A 23,284-nucleotide genomic window follows, 5' to 3' on the forward strand; every position below is an offset into this window, starting at 1 on the left:
GAAAAAAACCTACCCAATGAATAGTAAACCATTTACATCCCTTAAAATAACTTCTGATCTTGATCAAAAGGCATGTTTGTGCAGAATCCTGCAACCTTTTCTGATGTGACATTTACAAGATGAAAGCAAAGAGCTGGTCTAAAGAGCTGGGGCGACTGTATCAGCTAGAAAATCATGTACAAATCTGAGGTGTTTATCAATGTGGAACTGAGATTTCAACTCCAGCTTTGCAAGAAGGGAACAAAGACAAGGACATTCTTCCAGTACAGTGTTTTACTGGCTCCACCTGCATCTCAGGAGCAAGCCTCTCCTACCTTGTAAGTCAAAAACGGAAACCTCACGGATCTCTCTCTCTCTCTCTATCTGCAGTACCTCTAATAGCCTGCCTCCTGAATACATAGATGCAAGTGAGCAATTCCTTGGTTTCCTCCTTAGTATCTAAGGACAGTCTGGTTGTTCTTATCTTGAATATACAATGAGCCTCAGGAAAAAAAAAATAGTGTTCACAAGGAAAGAAAAATTGGTGGCAGGAGCATAGCCTGGCTGGGCACTTCTGACTTGCGTCTAATCACTGAGGAAACAGTGATCGGCTTGGGAAGTGTGGCTTAGGTTTTGTTTGTTTGCTTTTTGTACAGTAAAGTACACAAATCTTAAGTACATAGCTTGAATACATTTTAGAAAATTAACATACTTACATAACCACTGCTCAGATTAAGATACAGAGCATTACCCATGACCCCCTTTCTAGTCATATGGGTAGTTTTTGTTTCTTAAAACAACTACCACTACCCACTGTCACTAGGTTGGGTTTCTGAACAATAATCAGAAAGTCTGGCTCAAATGAAGAATACAAGAAGTAACTGGGAATCCCAGGGGCAACACCTAATGTATTTCATCAGGCAGTAAACGTTTCCATTTCTGTGGGACAGAATTACTCCCACTCTGATACATCCTTTTTTTTTTTTAGCCCTATTGTCAAAAAAGAGACACCTTTAAAAGAAAACAGATTTCCAAATCAGCTCCTATCTGTATGAAGTAAAGCACTGCTGAGAAAGGAAGAGGCTATGGAAGGGAGTCAAAGACAGGGCAGTGCTAGTTCTGCACCCCGCAAGGTTGCTCTGAGACTTCATCCCAAACAGATTTCCCCAAGAGTTCGCCAAACACGGGTGGTGGGGAGGGGTGGCACCTGCAATGGGAGGGATCAATCATGAAAAAGATTCCAGCCTACTACGCCAGTGCCACCACAGCTGGCCAGTCCTCGTGCTGGTCAGTCCCAAACTGGGGACAAATTGTGAGGATGGCACTTTACTTTTCCACTAGTAAAATGGGCCTTTCAGAACCAACCCTTGCCAATCATGAAGGAATGGTCTGAGGGTCAGTGAACGTGTCCACATGAAACTACACCACATTTGAAACGTGAAACCTGAAGCCTTAAAGTAGGAATGGGAAACTCCAGTGCCTTGGGGTCAGGCAGGTAATTTAAGGAGTACAGCTGGCCAGCAGGGTAGCAGCTGTGCACACTGGAGCAGGAGTGGCAGGTCTAAGGGGCTGGATACTGGGACATCTGTTGACTGTCACCACATGGAGAATGTAGGCTCAAAGAAGCAATATCTTTGTTTTTCTCAAGAGCAACCCGGAAGACATTTTCATGTGAAATAATGTAATTCTAAAAATGTGACAGGGAATCTAGTTTAAAAGAAGGGTAACACTGTGGGCCAAATAAAACACGTCAGCAGGGGAATGTAACCCAGAGACAGAGTTCTCAACCACAGGTCAGGACATCCTGGCCTTCCGGTCCAGAGTTCTCAATCTTTATTTCCACCCCATCCTCCTAGAGGGATTAGACAAGTTCCCCTGGATAGCAGTGGCTTTCTGCGGCAAATAAGAGACACACGTTCTGGGCTGAAAACTGCTAAAGTCCAACATCCTTTTCTGTTGTTTGTTTTTTAAAAAATTATGAAACCGAGGTCCAGGGAGGAAGAGTGATTTCATCAAGTCCACACAGTGAGGGTGGTGAAGCCTCCCTACTCCTGTGTCCACCACCCCCTGCCTGACCCCTCCCTTGTGGACACAGGTCAGTGTCAGGAGGTGAGAGCAGAGGCAGCAGGAGGCTGGGCCTCATCTCATCAACCTGGAGATTCTGGTTGCCCCAAAGGGCCCTCTTATCCCACAAGCCCAAGGTTCCCTGCTGCCAGAGGCTGCTGGAGGAGCCTGGGAGGGCCTGTGTTCCTCACCTGCACATCCAGGTTTTTTCGAGACGAGGCAGGTGTGTTGGCATAAGAGCTGATGGAGGAGCTGGTGTTGATGTCATCAGTGCTGAGGTTGTCTATGGTGTCGCTGATGCCGCTGCTGACGGAGCTGCTGTCGTCCCAGCTGCCAAGACAAACACACATCCTGAGCACCAAAACCTCAGGCTGTTCCAGCTCAGGTTGATGACACAGACAGATAAACACCATCCCCGAAAAGATCCAATCTATGCCATGAAGCCCCGGACAAAGCTCTTTTGCCTCAGATGTGACTCATCTCCACGTCAATCATTGCTGTCTGGGATTGGAAGCTGGGTGAAGAGGCTGACAGACCTTCCCCAAACTAAGTGCTTCCATAGCAGGGGTGGCTACAGACACTACCCATGTCCTACCCCATCCTCAACTTCATCCTGGGAATTTAATGGAAGCCAATTTGTTCCTTCCCAGGCCTAGTGGCAGAGTAGGGGCAGTGAGTCTGGGGACTAGAGCTAAAAGCATGCAGGGAAGGACTCCACAGCAGGCACCTGTCGGGTCAGAGGGCAGAGCTGCTGTATGACTTCTGCAGACTTCACTCCTGGAATGAAACGCCGAGGGAGGGAGAGCGGCAACAGTTAGGAGAAACCTGTCAACTTGGTTAGCAGCTCTAACTCTAATAATATCCCCAAATACATCTAAAATAGATGTTCTTCATTTCCCAACCCTCCAACCAAATGAGGTCAGTCCCAAGCTGCCTAAGTCCAGTCTCTTAGCAATGGTTCTCTCTTTCTTTTTTCTTCTTTACCATCTCCCTACCTGCCAATACCACCACCACGTTTAATCCAGCATCCAGTCCTATCACCTTGCTTCCAAAACATATCCAAATGTGCAGTTCTCTGCCCCCACTGCCACCCTGCAGTTCATGGTGCGGTCAACGCTGCCTGGATTACTGCTAAAAGGCCAGGTGGTCTCTGTGGTCTGCTTCTGCTCCCTAATGGTCCATCCCCCCGCAGCAGTCAGAATATCCTGTCATTCTACTGCTTAATACCCTTGAGTTGTGTCTCAGGTAATTAAGAGTCCAAACTCTCTATATGGCCCCTCGAGACCCTCTGAGCTTGCCTTCTACCCCAGTCCTGTTTTGCACCCCTCTCCATTGCAAGTGGCTCTGATCACATGCACTTCTATTCCTTCTAAGCCAAGATTGCTCTCTTTGAGGCTTTCTGTTGCTTGTCCCTCTTTCTGAACACGTGTCCCTGCCTCCTCTCATCTTTCAGATCTCAGCTGAAGTGTTACCTTCTCAGAAAAACCACCCCACTACCCATCAAGCCTGTCACACTCTGTCACGTCACCCTGTTGCATTTACTCATTTGTTTGCTATGGGGTAGCAGATATGTAGCAAGTGCTCAATAAATACTTGCTAATCGAGGGCTGGGCATGTTGGCTCATGCCTGTAATCTAAGCACTTTGGGAGGCCAAGGCGGGTGGATCACCTGAGGTCAGGAGTTCGAGACCAGCCTGGCCAACATGGTGAAACCCCATCTCTCCTAAAAGTACAAAAAAATTAGCCGGGCATGGTGGCACATGCCTATAATCCCAGCTACTTGGGAAGCTGAGGCAGGATGATTGCTTGAACCCAGGAGGCAGAGGTTGCAGTGAGCTGAGATCGCACCACCGCACTCCAGCCTGGGCAACAGAGTAAGACTCCATCTCAAAAACAAACAAACAAACAAAAAAAACTTGCTGACAGAAACTTACAGAAGTGAGAAGTCAAGTAGACAATAAAGCAAGCTTCCAAGAACAGTGTGACACTACTCTAATTGACCTATAGGGGAAAAGGGTAAGTATTATTGTTTTTCTATTGTACAGGCAGAGAAAGTGAGGCTTAGAAAAAAATAGACACCCTGTACAAGGTCAGAGGGCTAGGAAGAGACAGAGTGGATCTTGATCCAGCCGTTTTAATTCCAGAACCTACTACCCTCTTTACTGTGACTGCAGACAGTTTTGTATTATGTCAATTCTCAGCACACACCAGATGTGACATAGCCCACTTTCTCAGGAGGAAGCCAGGCTTGGGAGGCCAGGCAGCCTGGTTAAAGGTCACTCAGCCAGGAGTGGCAGGTCTGATACCAAAGCATTGACTTAACCTCATTATTCTACCACTCAGTCTTCCACAGTCTTGCTGAAAGCCCTACAAAGTGGCAGCGTGGAACCAGGGAAATGCTGAGTGGTTAAGATTTTGAAAGCCAACAGCACGTCTGCCACACACACACGACCCCAAAGTTCTAGTTCATTCCAGCAGCTTGGAAGATACCTGCCTGTACATCTTGAGCTCTGCTGATCAGGCAGGAAGACAACGGCTTACTAAAAACCGGTTTTCATCACCTTCTCCTTCAACACTATTTGGCTTCCAAAACCCAACCTGGAACATCGCACAGAAATGCAGGGGAATGTGAGGGTGGTCCTAAGGTGGGAGGGTGAGGCAGGGAGAGCGAGGGCTCAAAAGGGGCTTATCGTGAATGAATCCACAAAGGTCCAGCAGCTCTGGAACTCTGCACCCTTCACTCCTGTAATTCTACTTCTTGTGCCCAGCCTTCCATCCTGTTCCAAATTCTTCCTTTAAGGCTTTCTTCAAATACTCCAGCCCACCCACATCATCTACTTTGAATTCCTACATAGTGTCACACATTTCTATTTGCTTCTATACACTCTTACAGTTTTCCAGCTATTCTCTATACAAAGGGCTGTCCTATCTTCCAAATATATGCAGGGGCCTGCTTAGCGATAACAACTAAGTGCTTATCATGATCAAGCATTGTGCTGGGTACTTTAAATATATTGTTATATATTTCTCCAGTCCTCATATCATACCTGCAAGGTAGGTATCATCCTGCCCATTTTACAAAAGAAGAAATAGAGGCTGAAAGAATAAGTACACTGACCGATGTCATTCAGTGTTGGAACTGGGTTTAAAAAGCAAATGTCTAATTGCAGAATATGCTCCTTCTAGTTTGTGTCATGCTGCCTTCTGTAGCAACAACGGCTGTTCACTGAGCCTGTGCCACATGCCAAACTATTCAACATTTGCACATATTCTCCTAGTCACTCTTAAGGGTGTTTCATAATGAAGAAACTGAGGCCATGAGGACTGAGGGACAATGCTGCAGCAATGTCAAGTTCATTCGGTGGACCACGTGCCTTCCATCTCCAAAGACACAGTCTGTGCTCCTTAAATACCTCCTGACGAACTCAATGTGCAGAGGCAAGACAGAGCAAGTTTCTGGTGCAAACTTGCCACCAGTAGTGGATTCTAAGCCCAGCTCCCTGCCCAATGATTCTTTGCAGAGTCACAGCTTCTGTGCCTGTTTCACCTAGGCTGGTAACCACAGGAGGATCTGATTGGGAAAGCATGGCATCACAGATGGAAAATGACTCAAATTTGTTCTAGTGATTAAAAGAAAATCCCATGTGTCTTTTCTTGCATCTGCTCTTTGGGGTTAGGAGTTTAATGTATCTAAAATTTCTCATAATTTGATGAAGAAGAAAGGGGAATGGTGGGAGAGGATCGTGGCTGGCAGGGAGGAAGGACAGCAGTTGTAACAGATGCTCATGAATCCAAGTCCCAGACTGTGTGCTTTGAAATTGTAACCGTTCTTCCCCCGTGTCCTTTCAACACCAAGATAATATTCCGGAGGGGCATGTGGCCCTTGATACACAGGATTCTTCCCATATCAGTGCCTGGAGCACTAGGTGCTTACCCTGAGTTCACAGGAAGCCTTTGTAACTGAGCCACCCAGAAGAGGGGAAGCCAGGGATCTAATCCATGGGTGGGAGTGGGGGATACTTATGACAAGGATGAAGGGCAGTGACACGAGGGAAGGCCACAATGAGCAAGGGCAGCCTCGATATTTGCCAGAGCTGTCTGTGGCCAGAAACCAAAGCTGCCCCTGCAGCTGGAAAACCAGCCATGTCTCCTTTGCTTCTGGATCTCTGGGATACTGGCAAGTTCATCTTGACGTAAAGTCACTTAGTTCTAACTTGTCCTTTTCTCATTCAGGGTACAAATGATCATGAGCCACCAAGATTAGTTCAGTGAGTTTGCAGATGTATTCTGAGGAAAACCAGTTCCACCAGATGCTCTGTGATAAGAATGTTGCCCTAAGAAGGGAATGTGGAATCTCCTGCCTTCTTGGAGATTCACACTTGTAAACAGTACATCAACATTTTAACAGCTGTGAAGTCCAGTAAAGATCACTATAACTTTGCCTAAAGGAGCATTCCCCAAACTTATGTGACTACACAGGAAACGCTGAGAAGAATGAAGCACACACACACACACACACAAAAAGCAAAAATGAAGAAAAATGCAATAGAGCCTAGAGCTGCCAGTGGCTACTTGATTCTCACTTCCCTGAGAAGGAAGCTGGCACAGTGGGAAGCAGAGCTGAGAGGGATGGAAGTGTGCCTTTGACATCGCTTGAGCGCCCATATCCAGCCATACGGAAAGCCAGAAGCAGCCCTGGGAGATCCAGCCATGAGAAATAGTAAATTCCTTTCTTTTGCTTTTTGTCACTTGGCATACTCATGCTAACTAATGGGGAAGCGTAATTTGTTTGTAAAATAACTCCAGACACGTGGCTGAGAGTCAGATGGGAAAAATGTGGAAAGCATGCAGAATTCACTCAGGCAGTAAGGACACTGGTTGAATCTAATCAAGTGACAAAGGAAATTAGGTACAACCTGGGATGAGGCACAAAAGTCCACTGACCCAAATCAGGCAATAAATGTTGAAAGCAGTTACAAAAACTGATTAAGATAGCAACTTGAAAGGAACCTAGAGAATTCGTGTTTACTATGTGGTGAAATGAAATTCCAGAGAAGTGGCTTGGGGACCTTGATAACACAGCAGAAAGAACTACAGTGTACTCAGCTATGATTCTGGAACCATCATTCCTGGAAGAGGACTGGACCATTCCTGTGTCCTGGTCCTGAAATGGTCGGAGAAAAACCATATGATGGCGCTGAGCCCACCTGAGATGATTAACTGACTACCCTTATTTCAGAGTGTGTGATTTTAAATCTGGGAAAGGTTTAAAAAGATGAAAAAGAATGATGAAGTAAATCATAATATTAAGATTAAGGCTTTGTGATCATTGGGTTAATCATTATGTATTTATAACATTTAAAAGAATACACAACATATAACAGGATCTGACAAAACAGTCTTGTGATTTCAATTTTAAATGACTTGATTTTTTACTTGAGACTTTTAAGCTGAAATGTTTAAGAATCAGATTACGGTTGTAAAAAGAATTGAAATGTTTATGAAAATAATTTATGACATTTGTAAATATAATTTATTTGATTTGCAAGAGTTGCTTAAGTGCTTAGAAAGATTTTGCTTGTTTGGCTGGTAAATCTACCCTGTCAGACATCTGAAGAGCTTAAGGAAACCAGGTATATTAAATTTATGAATGCAGTCTAAAATATTTAAGAAAATTTAATTATCCAAGCTTTCAAACAGCACTAATTTTGTAGGTAAGTGTAATCTGTTGCCTGAATTAATAAAGTACTAATTGACAATAAGTGAAAATGATCTTAATTTATGAATAAAATACTAGTTTTATAGATGTGATTTGTAAGAAAATCTAGATAAAAACCTAAAACTTCGATTAAATATTAAATCCTAGTTAACTCTAAGAAGTTATTTTTGGGCACAAAAGCACTCTTAAAAATAAGATATTTTTTAAAGTATTAAAGCAGATTTCATCTTTTGAATGAATCAATGATTTTTATATGAATGACTAGAAGAATAAATGAACCCACGATGGCATCTTCTCTCCTCACCAGTTTTTGTTACTCCAGTTCACCTTCACTCTACACCATAAAACTCTCAAAGCAGCTCCAAAATTGCTCTGAAAATGTTGGTGGAGATAGCATCGTGTTTGACAACCTTGGGAAATAAGCAAAACAACCCCAGGGCCTCCTCCTGGAAACTAACAGGAATATGGACACAGAGCTTGGCTGGTTTCCCTATCTTTTTGGTTTTTTAATAATTTTAGGACAGCCTATCACAGATATGCCTGACTTCTTTGGCTGAAACATCCAGAGAAATGGCTAGAAGATACTTCCATTGATTCATTAGAACAATCAACACAAAAGCATTATTTCCTAGCCAGATCACAGCCATGTACCTTTTTCTCTGCTAATGAAATGTCCTACATTTGTCAAGTCAGATAAGAACATAACTGGAGTTATAAGTGATCAGATTTTAAAATAACCTTCACTTATTTTTGGCCAATGTATAGGTGGAAGGAATTTCATGAAACATTTTCTATGTTTCTTCTCATAAACTCAATATTTTTAGACCCTTAACCAAGGACTTTGAATTCACTTATTCATCTCATCTATTGAGCCACTGCCCCTGTGTGCCAGGCACTGTGCAAGGCGGTGGGGATACAGTGAGAATTCAGAGTTTTCCCTGCCTTGACCATAAATCCAGTAGACATAACAGACAAGAACACAGCTTAGACACAAATGAAAACATAAAATAGGGAGATGAGCAAAGGGCACCAAGTGGAAACAATACTGGTTCCAAACATCATTTCTATAGCCTCCCATATCTCCTAAAGCCACCAGCCAAGTTGGAGCACAAAGAGCTATTCTGGCAGCGTTCCAAAGCCCAGGCCCACCAACGCTTTTAGCTATGCTGCTTTCTTCTTCAAGGCATGGACACGGCAAGAGCCAGGAGCATAGAGAGCCAAGCCTTTGCTCCAGGCTTTCACAGAACTACCACCCGTGAGGGTTCAGACAAGACACATCCTCTCCAGACCCCAGTCTTCTCTTCTTTATAATGGAGTAGCTGGACTAAGCCATCCCAAAGGTTCCTTTCCAATGGACATCCTTTACATTTATGCTCAGAGAAAAGTTGGTACAAAGGCAAGTGGGCACACTGGACCATCTCCACACTGAATGGTCTCCCCTCGTTCAGTAAAAGCTGCCAAACGGGTAACTCCATTTTCTAATGTCTGGGCTTTTTCATTGCTGATTTCACCTGTCAGATTATTATTTTTAGGTAGCCCTGAGTTAGTGGCCCTTTTTAGACAGAAGTATGTTCTCTCATTTGATACAATCCCCATGGGAGCCTTTCAGTTCACATGTGCTACCTGCTTGGTCCTGCAATTTGAGTTTGCAAACTCTGGTATAGAGGCATTACAACTCAACTCACAATAGAGTGTCTGAACCAGACCATGCTATTTATCCAAAGAAAGAGGATGCAATCTTGCCTAATACTTAAAGCCACCATCGACAGCGTTACCAAACATGCCAGGCACTGTAGTAGGCACATTATTTATATTATTCCACTCCTATTTTCCCCTGGATGGAAAGGAGGCTTAGGATGCAGAGCTCATCAGAAGGATGAGATTCAAACCACCGCAGAATGACTGCAAGCAGCCTTCCAGCTCATCTGAAAGATGGCAGTGTTTTATAGATTGTAGTGCACAGCTATAGTACATACAGATCAGCTTTGAAATCTGTTAACTAGCTTAATCAAAAGGAACCTCCATCTACCAGCAGCCACCAAGTGTATCAAGAACCGACACGATTTTGGCCAACATGTAGCATTTTAACCAGAATCAAGGCTCTCACAGCCTCAGCCTCAGCTGTTTCTCTACTACCTCTTGGAGAAATACAGATGTGAAGGGAAAAGCCTCTACAAAAGTGACCAGAAAATCCATTCAAACATGGAAGGGCCCATTAAACCAGGAGATCCAGTTTCAGTCTTAGAAGGGATGCTGACATCACCGTGTCAGGAATCCAAATGCCACTCAGAGGGGGCTTAAAGCACAATTTTAACAACCCCAAGACAAGCGATTTGCTATGAAAAAATGCAGGTGAAAGAAGCATAAATTATTTCGGCTTCACACACCTATTTTGCTCCACTGTTGTGAGGAGTGAGAATTCCACAGAACTGAGAAAGTAAACCAGACTTCACTGGGACCCCTGAGAAACTATATTTAATATAGACAAATTTTTAATATCAAGCTTTTCCAGAGAGGTATCTAAAAGGAGCAAGAATCTGTAATGGTCCTAAATTAATGTGATATGATATTTACAATTTCATCTCTCATGAAGCAAAAAAGCAAAATAGAATCCCAAGGTTCCAGGGATGATGAAACAGATTTTTCCACTAGGATATACACACCCTTGCTTTCAGCAAAAGACTCTGGGAGGAGGAGTTATTGAAGGATCTGGAGGGAGGATCATTACACCTTTCAAATGAACTCCCTGTGAGATAATGTTGTTTATTCAAGGGAAAGACATGCTAAATGAAGCTGTAAAAAAATCAGATTGTAGATATATATTAGTTCCTCTCTACTTACTAATAAAACCACAGCCGGTGAGCAGAGATGAGGTTCTCTAACTACGGTTCTGAAAAGCAGTCTTCACAAAGCAAGGATCCTAATCCTCCCCAAACTCCAAAGGCTGGGTCTGCTTCCAGGAGGCCCTTACTGACCTTGGAAACAGTCTGGGCCAGCCCCCGCCCCTCTGTCTACCTCTTTCCAGGTTACTAAGCTCACACTGCGCAGCTGTGACCAGCTGCATCCAGGACTTACCTGCTCAATTTTCCAGTTCTGCTCCAGAATCAAGGCAGAGCCCATTTACAGGGCTGGTCCATGCCAGACAGCTGCATTCAGTTGCAAAAAAGTTCAGACTGGTGGAACTCGTTTTCTGGCTATTGTTCAAGGCAATTGTTCCCGTGAAACCCCAGGGCCCGAGCGGAATGAGATCCTTTGGTGTGGATGAGTGAGCAAGCCTAACTGTAGGCTTAGTAGTAACCCCTGGGGAAGAGAAAGGGTTTGGCTACCTACATTTCCCACCAAACAGGTATGTTAACTATTTCCTCCCCAGGAGGTTTTCTTGGGAGCATCATCTCCTTTAACTATTGCTGGGGCCTATTAAGAAAATCCACCTTCAAAGAATGAAGCAGGGCTCCTGCAGAGTCCTACCTTTTGTAGTCTATGTGGAAAGGATAATAATAGCCAACTTTAATCGACATTTACAGTTGTCAGCCCCTGTGTTAACTCCACTACATAAATTATTTCAGTTAATCCTCCAAACTCTGATAAAAATAATCACCAACACTTATTAATGGCTTGCTATGTGTCAGGCTCTGTTTTTATGTAACATGTGTTCTCCCAGGTACCATTAGATAAATATTAACACTATACCCATTTTACAGATGAGGCAATTGAGGATTGGAGAAATAGTCCAATGGGTCATACAACTAAGAAATGTTGAGGCTGAGATTTAAACACAGATACATGAGTGTTCAACCATCCCATTTATTTATTCATTTTACACATTTTAATGAACACTCATCATGTGTTCATTAGACTTTGAAGGACTTCAAAGTTTCCCACACCAAAGAAGATACAGTTACTTGAATTAAAACTATAAGCAAGCTGGCCAGGCACAATGGCTCACGCCTGTAATCCTGGCACTTTGGGAGGCCGAGGCGGGCGGATCACGAGGTCAGGAGATCAAGACCATCCTGGCTAACATGGTGAAACCCCGTCTCTACTAAAAATACAAAAAATTAGCCGGATGTGGTGGTGGGCACCTGTAGTCCTAGTTACTTGGGAGGCTGAGACAGGAGAATGGCGTGAACCTGGGAGGCAGAGCTTGCAGTGAGACGAGATTGCACCACTGAACTCCAGCCTGGGTGACAGAGTGAGACTCTGTCTCAAAAAAAATAAAAATAAAAAATAAATAAAAAAAAAAACTATAAGTAAGCCACCTCTCTCTGGATTCCAGCTCTGGGACCAGCTTACATAGTTTGCAGTTCTGGTGCAAAATGATACAGAGCCTAAGCTTGAATTAATGCAAGGACAGAATGTAGTCACTAACCCCAGCAAATTTAGTCTCATCTAGTACCGCTAATCCCAGGAGGCTCCAAATGGAGGGACCACAGCTCTGCAGAAAAAATTAAAATAGGTCTGTGTTTGAACTCTGGCTCTGCCATCTCCTTATCAGGGCACCTTTACCTCCTGGTTGCACTGTGCTAATAACATCCAGTTATCATAATCATTTTGTTGGGACCAAATCAGGTAGCCTAAGTACAGCTCTCCATGTATATGGGAGACAATCCATGCATGTCAGTTGCAGTACAGGATCCAGGGAAGCTGCAAGGACTGCAGGAAGGAGATGCAGGCCTACATTCTCAAATAGATGATTAAGTTCTAGTGTAAGACCTCGCTTCTTACTGCCATAAATGGATAGTGTGCTAGGGGAGAAGCAACTTCTACAGACGGTGCCAGGTGCAAGGCCAGTGATTTGAGGTGGAGAGAGGAAAACACAAACCCCATAAAAAGGGCTCCAAGGGGATTTAGCAGCCATCAGGCTTGAGTTTCACCCCACAGCACCTTTGTCCCATTTTGGTAACTCATTCCTTGACAAGTAGGTGGTCCCCTGAGTAAGCATGAAATTTTTCCCTTTGGCTTCAGGAGCTTGGTCGGGTTAGAAAGCCCGGAGCTTTGGTCCGGATGCCTTAGACCCTCATTGTTACACTAGGCACCAGTGTGTCTGCTGACCTCAGCTACACAAAGCCCTCTCTCCTTCAAGGCTCCTCCGGAGAGGGCTGCTTACCCTTGGGCTGCTGCTGGCTGGCTTTTGCCAAGGATATCAACAAACTCATCATAGTTTTTTGTTTACCAGAAGATATATTTCCCCTAAACATCAACAGAATTCAGCATATTATAGCAAATGAAAATAACAGTAAACATTTATGCAAGGTGAAAAATTTTAATAATAGGTTCCGGGTACCATGCTAAGCACCATCCCATAAACACCTCTCCACTTTCTTATCAGGCAAAAACTACTAATGCCCCTTTGGATAGATGTGGAAACTGAAGTTTAGAGAGGCTACGTGACCTGCCCAAGGTGCCAGGGCTAACAAACAGAGCTGGATTTGAACCCAGATCTGCCTAATTCTGAAGCCCAAGCTTTTTAAAATCACATTGACTCAATGTTAAGAACAGAGGTAAAGATGCATTTAAATAGATCATGGTCATATAAGAACTCAACTTCCAACTGTTATTCAAAATACGCAGGACACTTTAATGCAATCAAGTTACTTTAAAAATGTCTCAAAGAAATTAAAGGAAAGGGGATGGGGGACAAATCCCAGACATGGCATTGGCCAGCTGTCTTAAAACTAAGTAGAATGGGACGGGAGTTCAATACCCCCATAGTCTCCCTCCCTCCAACCCTCCACTAAGCTCCCAATATATCTTAGGGATGTAGGAACCTGAATGCACAAAACAGAACCACAGTTGCCCCAGGGCAGCCAAGAGAGGCGGCTATCTCCCAAAAACAGGCTGGCCTCATTTTGCAGTTTGTCAAGGACTTGCCCTTAAGCTCTCTCTTTCTTGGGGTAAGAGGAAAGGGAAGGGACCTCAGGTCAAGATTTCTACAGCCCAAGAGAAGGTCAGCTTTAGCTTATTAGGTACCTCCAGCACACATGTGAACAGCTAGTGCCAATAGCTTCGGTCAGCATTAATATGCTGGGTGTAGATCTTCTCCCTCCAAGACTCCATACGTTCAGTGTCTTAAGAAGCAGACCCAGAGTTCCAGGGCACAGCCTCAGCATCCCAAGGCCAGCTCCAAGGTCACTGGCCTTTCCTGATTTGACCTTCACTTGGGATCAAGTCCTCCTGAACCAGGTACAAACTAAAGCTCCAGCCTGATCCATCCAGCAGCCCCGAAGCCTCAAGATCACAGAACTCCCAGCTAGGTCCTACTGCCAAAGCAGGGCTACTTCTTAATACACAGCCCTCTTCCTTCCAGAAACAAGCTGAATCCGAGATGCCCAGGCAGGCTGTGCTGCTAGCATCCTGTGTATTTCGGTGAGTCCTCCACAACAAAGTCTGCCCTTCATCCAGCTGAAGCCACATTTAAAATTAACAGGTAAAACCATTCCGAGCTCAGATGCCAAGCCCACCCAGGAAGGCATGGTGGTAGAGTGAACCTGGGTTCCAGTCCCAGCTTTGCCTCTTATCAGCTGTGTGACCTTAATCAAGTTACTTAACCTCTCTTGGTTCCCACTGCTGATTTTCAAAATTGAATGTAATCTCCCTGGCTTTGCGATGAAACTGAATGACACAATGTCTGCTAGATGCTTGGCATGTGGTAGGTGGTCATGAACATTGTTTTCTTCTCCCCTTGTCTGGCTTAAAAACAGAAATGTGCTTCCCTGGGCAGCTCTATAGGTCATAAGGTAGCAAGAAAAGTCCTTATGCTTAAACCTCCCATGCCATCTCTCCTGGAGCCTAGTTTACACACACACACACACACACCCCCAGTAATTTGCTGTATAAACACAACCACAAGTTCACCAGGATCCTTAAATTCCAAACAAAACCTCCAACTGCAAGTCTTTTTAATCAGGGCCCTCCGAACCACAAGCAGCCCTTGCCTGGGGCCACACTGCCTTTTTCCGGCTCACCCCTCTGTACTGCCCTCACCAGCTGAAAAGTCTGGAATAACGACTTAAGACAGCTAGGTGATAAACACCCAGATTTTCAGGCTCAGTAGCCTAATTTGATAAGACGGTTTGGAAAATATTGACATTACCCAAATGTCTAGGTGGACCCAGGACATTTGGGTAATGCCCCAGTTTCCTCTGAAACCATCAAGGTTAGAATGAATGGGGGCGAAAGAGGAGAAGAGGCAAATTTCTTGACCAGCAACCTTGCCCCCCGCCCCCACTCACACATCACCACATAGCTCACGGTGATTTAGGCAGCTGCACCACAGGCTGCTCCACCAGGCTTTTCAATACCAGCCAAGGAAGACAAGGCAGTACATGCACCACACCCGCCCCCTGGCCCCAGAAATTTTAGAAAATCGTCCTACCTTGTAAGGTTCCTAGGCCAGAGCATTTCACTACATTGCGGCCCTTGGAGAACAGCGGACAAAGAAGCTGAATGAATCTCACGGGATGGCAAGTCCTTTAGCCAGCTGAGCCAGCCCACACTGGGCCAGGGAATCCCAGGCACCCAGCAACTCTGTAACTAAAGGACTAGCTAGCAGGGATCACCATTCCCCAGGCCAGGGAAGAAATCCGATCCCCCAACAAAATTAACCTCTGAAGTGCTGAAGGATCGACAGGTCAGGCCTCAGTGCTGGTATCAAGTCAGCTGTGAAAAGTTTCAGCAAAGCAAAAGCTAACACCAAACTCTGAAACCATTACCGTAAAGCACTGAATGGAAGGGCCCCCATGTGGTCCCAGGGGAGTTTGCAACAGCAGGTCAAATTGAAGAAAATCTAAGAGTGAAAAACTACTTTAAATCCTCACAGACTGCACAAAAACGTTGCAGAAAGTCTTTCCAGCCCTAAGTGCTACTTTTAATGATGTAAAAATCATTGACTATAACATTTCTTAGCTCATTCTATTGACGTCTGAAGGCAAAGCATTTGATTAAAATGATTAGCCTACAGAAAGAATTTCTGAACCTAAAAAGGAAATGATACCTGTTTGTACAGTTAACAATGACACACATACATTATTTCCGGTGATGTCAATTTTGATGCAGTGCCAACAAAAATATGCATTAATTCCGCAGGCTACTTATTTCAAAAGAAAAAGAATCTCAGTCTAGGCATGGCTACATTAAACATTATGGTACAGAGGCTGGAAGGGGAGGTGGGTGGGAGAGAGTCCCAGCTCTGGGATGGGAAGGGGTTGCACCGACTAATCCCTATTAAAACCTGTAATCAAGGCACTCAGAAAGAACTATGTAAACAGATGCTATGAACAATGAACAACTGTATTACTACTGAGAACTCAAAAGCAAACTTATGTTACAGCCACAAGCTTTATTTGAAAACGAAGGATTAAGATGTTCTCCAAAACCCTGACTCCCTCTCCAAAAATCCTACCAGTTGGTTCCTGGCAGCTTTCAAAGACTTTCCCCAAGAAAGGCTCTCCCCCTGGCCAGGGTGGCCTCTCCAGTGGAAGCAGGGAGTGGGGGTTGTGGCCCTGGGGGATGGTTAGGGAAGGAAGCAGTAACTGGCTCCAAGCGAGGTCTCTGTGTGGTCAGCGTTTGCTCAGCAAACAGAAGCTTTCAAAATGGAATGAAGAGCCATTCCTCCCCCACTGAAAAGGGAGGGAATAAAAGATCTGCTCAAAGAGGAGAGGAGGGTCTGGTGGTGATTCCCAGGTGAATGAAAAAAAGACTGTAATCTTGAAGGAGTCCCAGCCAAAGTTAATCATTCACATCTCATCCTTCAGGGCCCTCGTCGACTTGAAATACTGCTGAGGCATCTGCCCTGGGGAGTGGGAAGCAGAGGTGGGGGTGAGCAGTGGGTGAGTTTGAGGGAAGGGGTAGTGTCCAGATTTATTAAGACAAGTGGGGATAGACCCAAGCTCTGGCTGACAAGGATGCTTCAAACCACCCCTTACCTTCTATGCTGTCCCTGGAACTGACTGTATCTTTATGATACTGTATCTTTACAATACTACTTCTGTCCAACATCCGAGTTAACTTGGGAATGGGATGGTGTATGGAGACACATAGGCACATGGGCACAGATGCACACACACACTCTAAAAAGTTTCCATTGTTTCCTTGCTCTAGGCAAATATAATAGGTAAACATTCTGATTTGTCATCAAGGTAAGCTAGGAAATGTTGATCTATTCATTTATTCATTCATCAACTAACAGCATCTGCAATGTGCAATGTGGCAAGTGCTGTTCTAAGTGCTGAAGATACAAGCAGTCAACAAAATAGACCAAAAATCTCAACTCTAATGGAACTTAGCTTCAGTGGTAGAACTATAAAATAAATGAGACAAAATGTAAATTTTACAGTACATTAGCAATAAATGCTCAGGAGAACAATGTATTGCAAAGAAGAAGATGTGATTTGTCAAGGGGGGGTGTGGGAAATTTTACATGGGGTGGCTATGGCAGGTCTGCTGAGGGCATGGTTTTTATTACAAATCTAAAAGAAGTATGGGAGTTGGGTATCTGAATACCTGGGGATAAGCGACTTTCAAGAGAGGAAATGGTCAGTGCAAAGGCCCTGTATAGTATACGACTTGCAATGCATTCCAAGAATGAGTGGCTGGAGCAGTGAGTGGTGAACCAAAGTGGGGTGAGGAAGGGGTCAGGACCACAGAGTCCAAGGGTACAGGGAGAGAGGAGAGTGCCTGAGTGGGGCCCTGCAAGTCAGCGTAAGCAGCTTGTCTTTTACTCTGAGGGAGGGAGGATACATTGGACGGTTAATAGATGGAGTTTCTTCTTTTTATAAAAGTTCACGTAAATGTACAACACTAAACATATCATTTTGATTATACATGATTTTTACAGGGGCAAGTTTATTGTAGGAGACAGTGCTTTAAAGAGGTCTTAGTTTTCTTTCTGTGGTTAAAAGAATCACACCTTTCATGTGAAAGGCTCTGAATTATTTGCAGCTACAGGTTCTAATAGAGTCAGGGTTTTCTCATGGTTTGAAAGATAATAATTAGCAGGGATAAGGGAGACCCAGGCAATGGGAGAGGAAAAAGGAAAGTAAACCAACTCCATGAGGGCAGATGCCCTTTGGCGCTTTTCAAAGATCCAGGATTGCTCTGTCATTTTTGACCCTTGCTTCTAAACAGGCCAAATTCCAAAGGGCTCCCAGAACTCATAACACTTTTCTCCACAGAAACAATGTTATCAGTGATGTTAAGGTTTCCAGGTTACTCACAGAGCCATCTATAAAACCAAGATGTAGTTGATGAACTCTACTCAGGTATCAAAGAGTAGAAGAAAACTTTATTTTTGGAATACAGTACATAATTAGACAAAACAGAAAACCACAAAGATGAATCTAAAAAGATGTTCACTTATTTCTAATGAGTATTTTATGAAAACAATGCTAGTGAAGACACTTTGCTCCTTTTCTTCCAACATATTCAACCCTCTTTCCTGGCTTTTCCCTGCAGGCTGAAAAATATATTACTGATCTCTTCAAATAAAACAAAAACTTTTTTTTTTTTTTTTTTACCTCATGCCCATATTCTCCTCCACAATCATGCCAGTCTCTGCTCCATATTACAGGAAAACACCTCAAAGGAGTACTTTGAGTTGTTCCATGTACTTCTCATGTTCCGTGATCCTTCAACCCACCAGGCAAGATGTTTGTTCCCACTACCCCACTGAGACCACTCTGTTTTCCCTGAGAACATCAATGGCTTCCTCCTTGCCAAAGCCAATGGTCAACTCTCTGTCCTTACCCTACTTGAGTTTTCAGCAGCAGGTAGCATCGACAGATTCTCCCTTCTTGAGTGGGCCTCATCCTGGGTTTCCATACTGTCATCTGCACCTGGTTCCTACCTCCCTAACTGTGCTTCTCAATCTCCTAGGCTCACCCTCCTCTTCACCTCTCCAAAACTCCAGGGCCTCCATCCCTGGACCCCTCCTCTTCTCTAACTATAACTTCTCACTAACTTCTAACTAAGTTATAACTACCACTTCTAACTAACTTCTTTTCCTGGGTGATCTCATCCATGGCTTCAAATACTAGGTGCAGGCAGACAACTCTAAAGTCTGTAATCTCTAGCCTGGCCCCTTTGTGTACCCAACACATCTGAAATCAAATTTACCTTACTCAAAACTATCGCTCCCAACTTCCAATGTGTCTGCACCCCCACTCCCAAAGTCTTCCATATCTCAAAGTATGACTCTACATTAACAGTCCTAATTCTCTCCTTCCTTCTTGCCTCCGATGTAATCCATTAAGAAGTCCTTTTGCCTGGAGCCCCCAAATATACCTTGAACCCAATCACTACCGAACATCTGCAGTAAGATAACCTTGGACCAAGCTGCCATCATCTCTTTCCTGCAACAGCCACCTCCCGGGTCGCTCAGCCTTTCCTCCTGCCCTGCTAGGCTCCACCCTGCACACCCCAGTGACAGCAATCTTTCTCCAGTCTACAGCAGATTCTGTCACATTCCTGCTTAAAGCCCACTGATAGCTTCCCAGGGAACTTAGAATAAAATTCAAATTTGTTCCCTTGGCCTAGAAGCCCTGATGTGATCTGGCTTCTCCTCGTCATTACGTCCAAAGACAGGACCCACAAATGCACCAAGCTTCTTCCCACTTCCTAGGCCCTCGCACTGTGCCTCCTTTCTGGAATGCTCCTCCCCATGTCTCCCCCTGGTGGCCTACTTCTCATCCACTTCCTAGGCCCTCCCACTGTGCCTCCTTTCTGGAATGCTCCCCCTCATGTCTCCCACTGGCGGCCCACTTCTCATGGGTCAGACGTTGGTTGGAATGGCACCTCCTCAGGGATTTCCTCTTAGACCCTGGCCCAATTACATTCCGCCATATGACTTTCTTCATGGCGTCAACCAGTCAACACATTGTCTTTCAACAGTCTGTCTTTCCCTCAACACAGGGAGCTCCTCGAGCACAGGTGTACTGTTTGCCTTTGTTCTGAGCCATATCCTCCCAGTGCCTAGATCACTGCTGATGTGGTCCTGGATCAACCAAGCACAGGAGGACAAAATGGAACTGATTATTCCATGCAGTCTCCTGGGGACTGTGTAGTACTTCCAAGGACTTTAGTTCAATGGTTTTATTTGGTCACAGACCCACTTAGGGGCCTGTCTCTCCATAAGAAAAAAGATATACAAACAATATTTTACACAAAATTTCCAGGGACTCACTGATCCCCTGAACCCTGTCCATAAAGCCCGGGTTAAGGGCAGCTGCTTCTGAGTTTTGTAATACCACTTTAGTTTCACCTTTTTTTTTTTTTTTTTAGATGGAATCTCACTCTGTTGCCCAGGCTGGAGTGCAGTGGGCCAATCTCAGCTCACTGCAACCTCCACCTCCCGGGTTCAAGCGATTCTCATGCCTCAGCCTCCCCAACAGCAGGGACTACAGGCATGCACCACCATTCCTGGCTAATTTTTGTATTTTTAGCAGAGACTGAGTTTCGTCATGTTGGCCAGGCTGGTCTCAAACTCCTGATCTCAAGTGATCCGCCTGCCTTGGCCTCCCAAAGTGCCGGGATTATAGGAGTGAGCCACCACACCTGGCAGTTTCACTTTTATACTGACTTTTTGTTTCCTTAATTTGGGAATCAGTATTATACTCAATTCAGTTGCTTTCTTCTTGCTTGCTAGTAACAGAACAAAGAGAGAAAGGGAAGGGAGGGAGGGAGGAAGGAAAGCTCTCCTGGATGAATGAACAAGAAGGAAAACATAAAGATTTAAAAGAGGATCTGTGTGTACAGGACACATTAAAAGATGTGACACACATCGCATTGCCTGGTGTGGAATTTTACTGGGTGTGATCTGCAACAGGCAGTGGGAAGGGGAGTCTTTAGCAAAGATTTTGAAGTACAACAGTTAATACTAGGGAGTTTATTATTTTCAACAAGAATTATAGGAAACTAGGCAGCTTTGGGGTAGAAAATGAACAACATTCAACAAATAGTCAATGCAAAATCTTTGCCAGATACCAGACTGGACACTGAGAATATAAGGCGGAGGAAAAGGAAATACCCCAGTCCTGACAGAGCTCTTTACATGGAGGAGACAAACAAGCAAAATTGTTATGGATGTTACGGGGAAAGTGATGACAGAAATAAACAGGGTGCTGTGAAACAGAGTCACACAGGAAGCACTTACTTTAAATAGCATGGTCGGGAAAGGCCATTCCCAGGAAGTGACATTTAAAGGACGACATGAAAGATGAGAGGGCACCAACCAGCCATCAGAAGGAGAAAGCCAGGTGTTGCAGACGAAGGGGTTGGAGAGTGGAAGGGGGACACATCAAGTGCAGAGACCAGAGGGAGAGGCTGGGTGTGCTGGAGGGGCTGAAAGGTGGTTACCATGTTTGAGGCTTAGTAAGTGGGTGTGGGGACACTAGTGGAGAAGAAAGACTATCCTCTGGAGAACTCTCAAACCATTAATAACAACTGATCCTAGAAAAGTGCCAATAAAGAGCTTTGAGAAGTAGTCAGTGTGCCTCTGCATCTCCCCCTTTCCTTTTCCACTTCCTCTATTCTTTTCTGGGAATTAGGACCTAAAGAATAAGCAAGAGGGCCTCCCTTCCTGTTAATGTTCTTTTTCTTTTCTTTTCTTTTCTATTTTTATTTTTTGGAGACAGAGTCTTGCTCTGTCGTTTAGGCTGGAGTGCAGTGGCGCAATCTCAGCTCACTGCAACCTCCACCTCCCAGGTTCATGCGATTCTCATGCCTCAGCCTCCTGAGTAGCTAGCACTACAGGTGTGCACCACCGCACCTGGCTAATTTTTTTTTTTTTTTTTTTTTGTATTTTAGTAGACAGGGTTTCGCCATGTGGGCCGAGTTGGTCTCAAGCTCCTGAGGTCAGGCAATCTGCCTGCCTTGGCCTCCCAAGGTGCTGGGATTATAGGCGTGAGTCACTGTGCCTAGCCCTGTTCATGTTCTTATGCAGAATCTCTGTTTCCACTGGGTCCGGGGAAGCAGGACTTCACTCTTTGCATTTACCCAGGTTGTGGATCCCTCCCTCCCTACTGTTTCCAGTGAAGTGGTGATACTGTGCTCCAATTATGTTACAAAAACAGAATGAGCTGCCTTTCAGTTTCAAATATTTTATGTTATAGAGCTGCAGTTTGTTACCTTTTGTTGGTTAATTGTTGAGATTGTCCAGAGTCCACATTTGTGAGTACTCACATGTAAAAGCACACATATTCCTTAATCTCTAAACAAAAGATTTCATTCAGCAGGAAGAGTATCCAATCTGTTATCCATGCGTATGCCCTTCCCATTCTAAATCTGAAACCAGTGGATTGTTAACAAATCCTTAAAGACAGCTAAGGAACAGGACCATGTGGGTGCCAGCATCTTCAGCCTCAACTCACAAATCCAGACTTTCCACCCTCAGTCCAACATCAGGGATGTCTTTTCTGGAAGGGTGCCAATCAGCTATATCAACTCCAAAATGGCAGCATTTCCAGTAAAGGACATAAGAGGTTGAAGTTACTCCCAACAATAACGATAATTAAACTTTATAAACTTTACTGCCTACACATCTCATCTCATTTAATTCTAAGAACTGTTCTAACATGCGTTATTATCCCCATGTTATGAAAAAGAAACCGAGGCTCAGAGAATTTAGATGATTTGCTCGTAGTCATACAACTGCCAAGCGACAGACTGGAGCCAAATCCTGTTTGATTTCTGTGACACGGCATTAGAGTAGTGAACACCTCCAGGTCACTATGCCAACAGATGACACTAAGACACTTAGTAGGCCAGGGCCATTCACAGGTTATCCCACAGTCCTTCAGTTCCTTCTAATACTTTTGGGTTTGGTCCAATTGAGATACAGTCATTTACCAAATTCTACACTATAGTCGCTCCTCCTATATTTGCAGTGATTGTTCTCTTTAAAATATCAGCTGGATATTGACTTTTGTGTGCCAGGCATTGTGCTGGGGAAACAGTGGTATGCCAAAGAGAAGATGTCTCTCTCTACCCCCTTGTGGAGCTTATAATTGGGTGTATGTGGCGGTACCAAGCAGTCAAATAAAAACCAAATACATTTAACCGCAATCCATGACACATACCATGAAAGAAAAAAAAGAAATAGTAAACTGTGAGGACATATTATAGGGAAGAAGAGAAGGAAATTATTGTCCACAAAGTCAGAAAAATCTGTACTCAGGCTGCCTGTATAGGAACGCTGTGCAACGCTGAAAGTTCACAACTTTGGTGAAAATCTTGAAACTTGTCCCTAGATGTAGCTTTCTAAATGGCAAAACCTAGATTACCCCATAAAACCCCGTCCCACACATCCCTGGCTAAGAACAACAGCCACAAAAATTTCTGTGTCATTGTCTCCAAGGCCATAAGGAGTAGCAGCAGATGGCAAGGCTCGACACGTATTCCAGGGAACAGTATGAAGTGAGGCTATTGCGCCTATTTGGTTGTGATCATAAATGTGGTTATTTAGAGTAAAACAGGAAAAAACCCAAAGAAGCAAATCCATGTGGCAATTGAGTCTTTTATTTATTAATT

General features: G+C 44.3%; 1 protein-coding gene across 11 annotated transcripts in view; it reads right to left on the reverse strand.

Annotated features, from left to right (window-relative positions):
- Window positions 1-23,284, reverse strand: part of NAV2 (neuron navigator 2) — a 779,302-nt gene that overhangs the window by 89,180 nt on the left and 666,838 nt on the right. For 10 of the 11 annotated variants that reach the window (XM_063671085.1, XM_063671084.1, XM_054438543.2 and 7 more), the window contains one exon: window positions 2,235-2,373. In XM_063671085.1, coding sequence (XP_063527155.1) covers window positions 2,235-2,373 — 139 coding nt within the window. Of the gene's footprint in view, window positions 1-2,234; window positions 2,374-15,137; window positions 15,412-23,284 lie in introns of those variants that run through there. The other variant, XM_063671088.1, reaches the window with a different exon arrangement.

Source organism: Pongo pygmaeus, chromosome 9 (assembly GCF_028885625.2).
Source record: "Pongo pygmaeus isolate AG05252 chromosome 9, NHGRI_mPonPyg2-v2.0_pri, whole genome shotgun sequence".
NCBI lineage: Eukaryota > Metazoa > Chordata > Mammalia > Primates > Hominidae > Pongo > Pongo pygmaeus.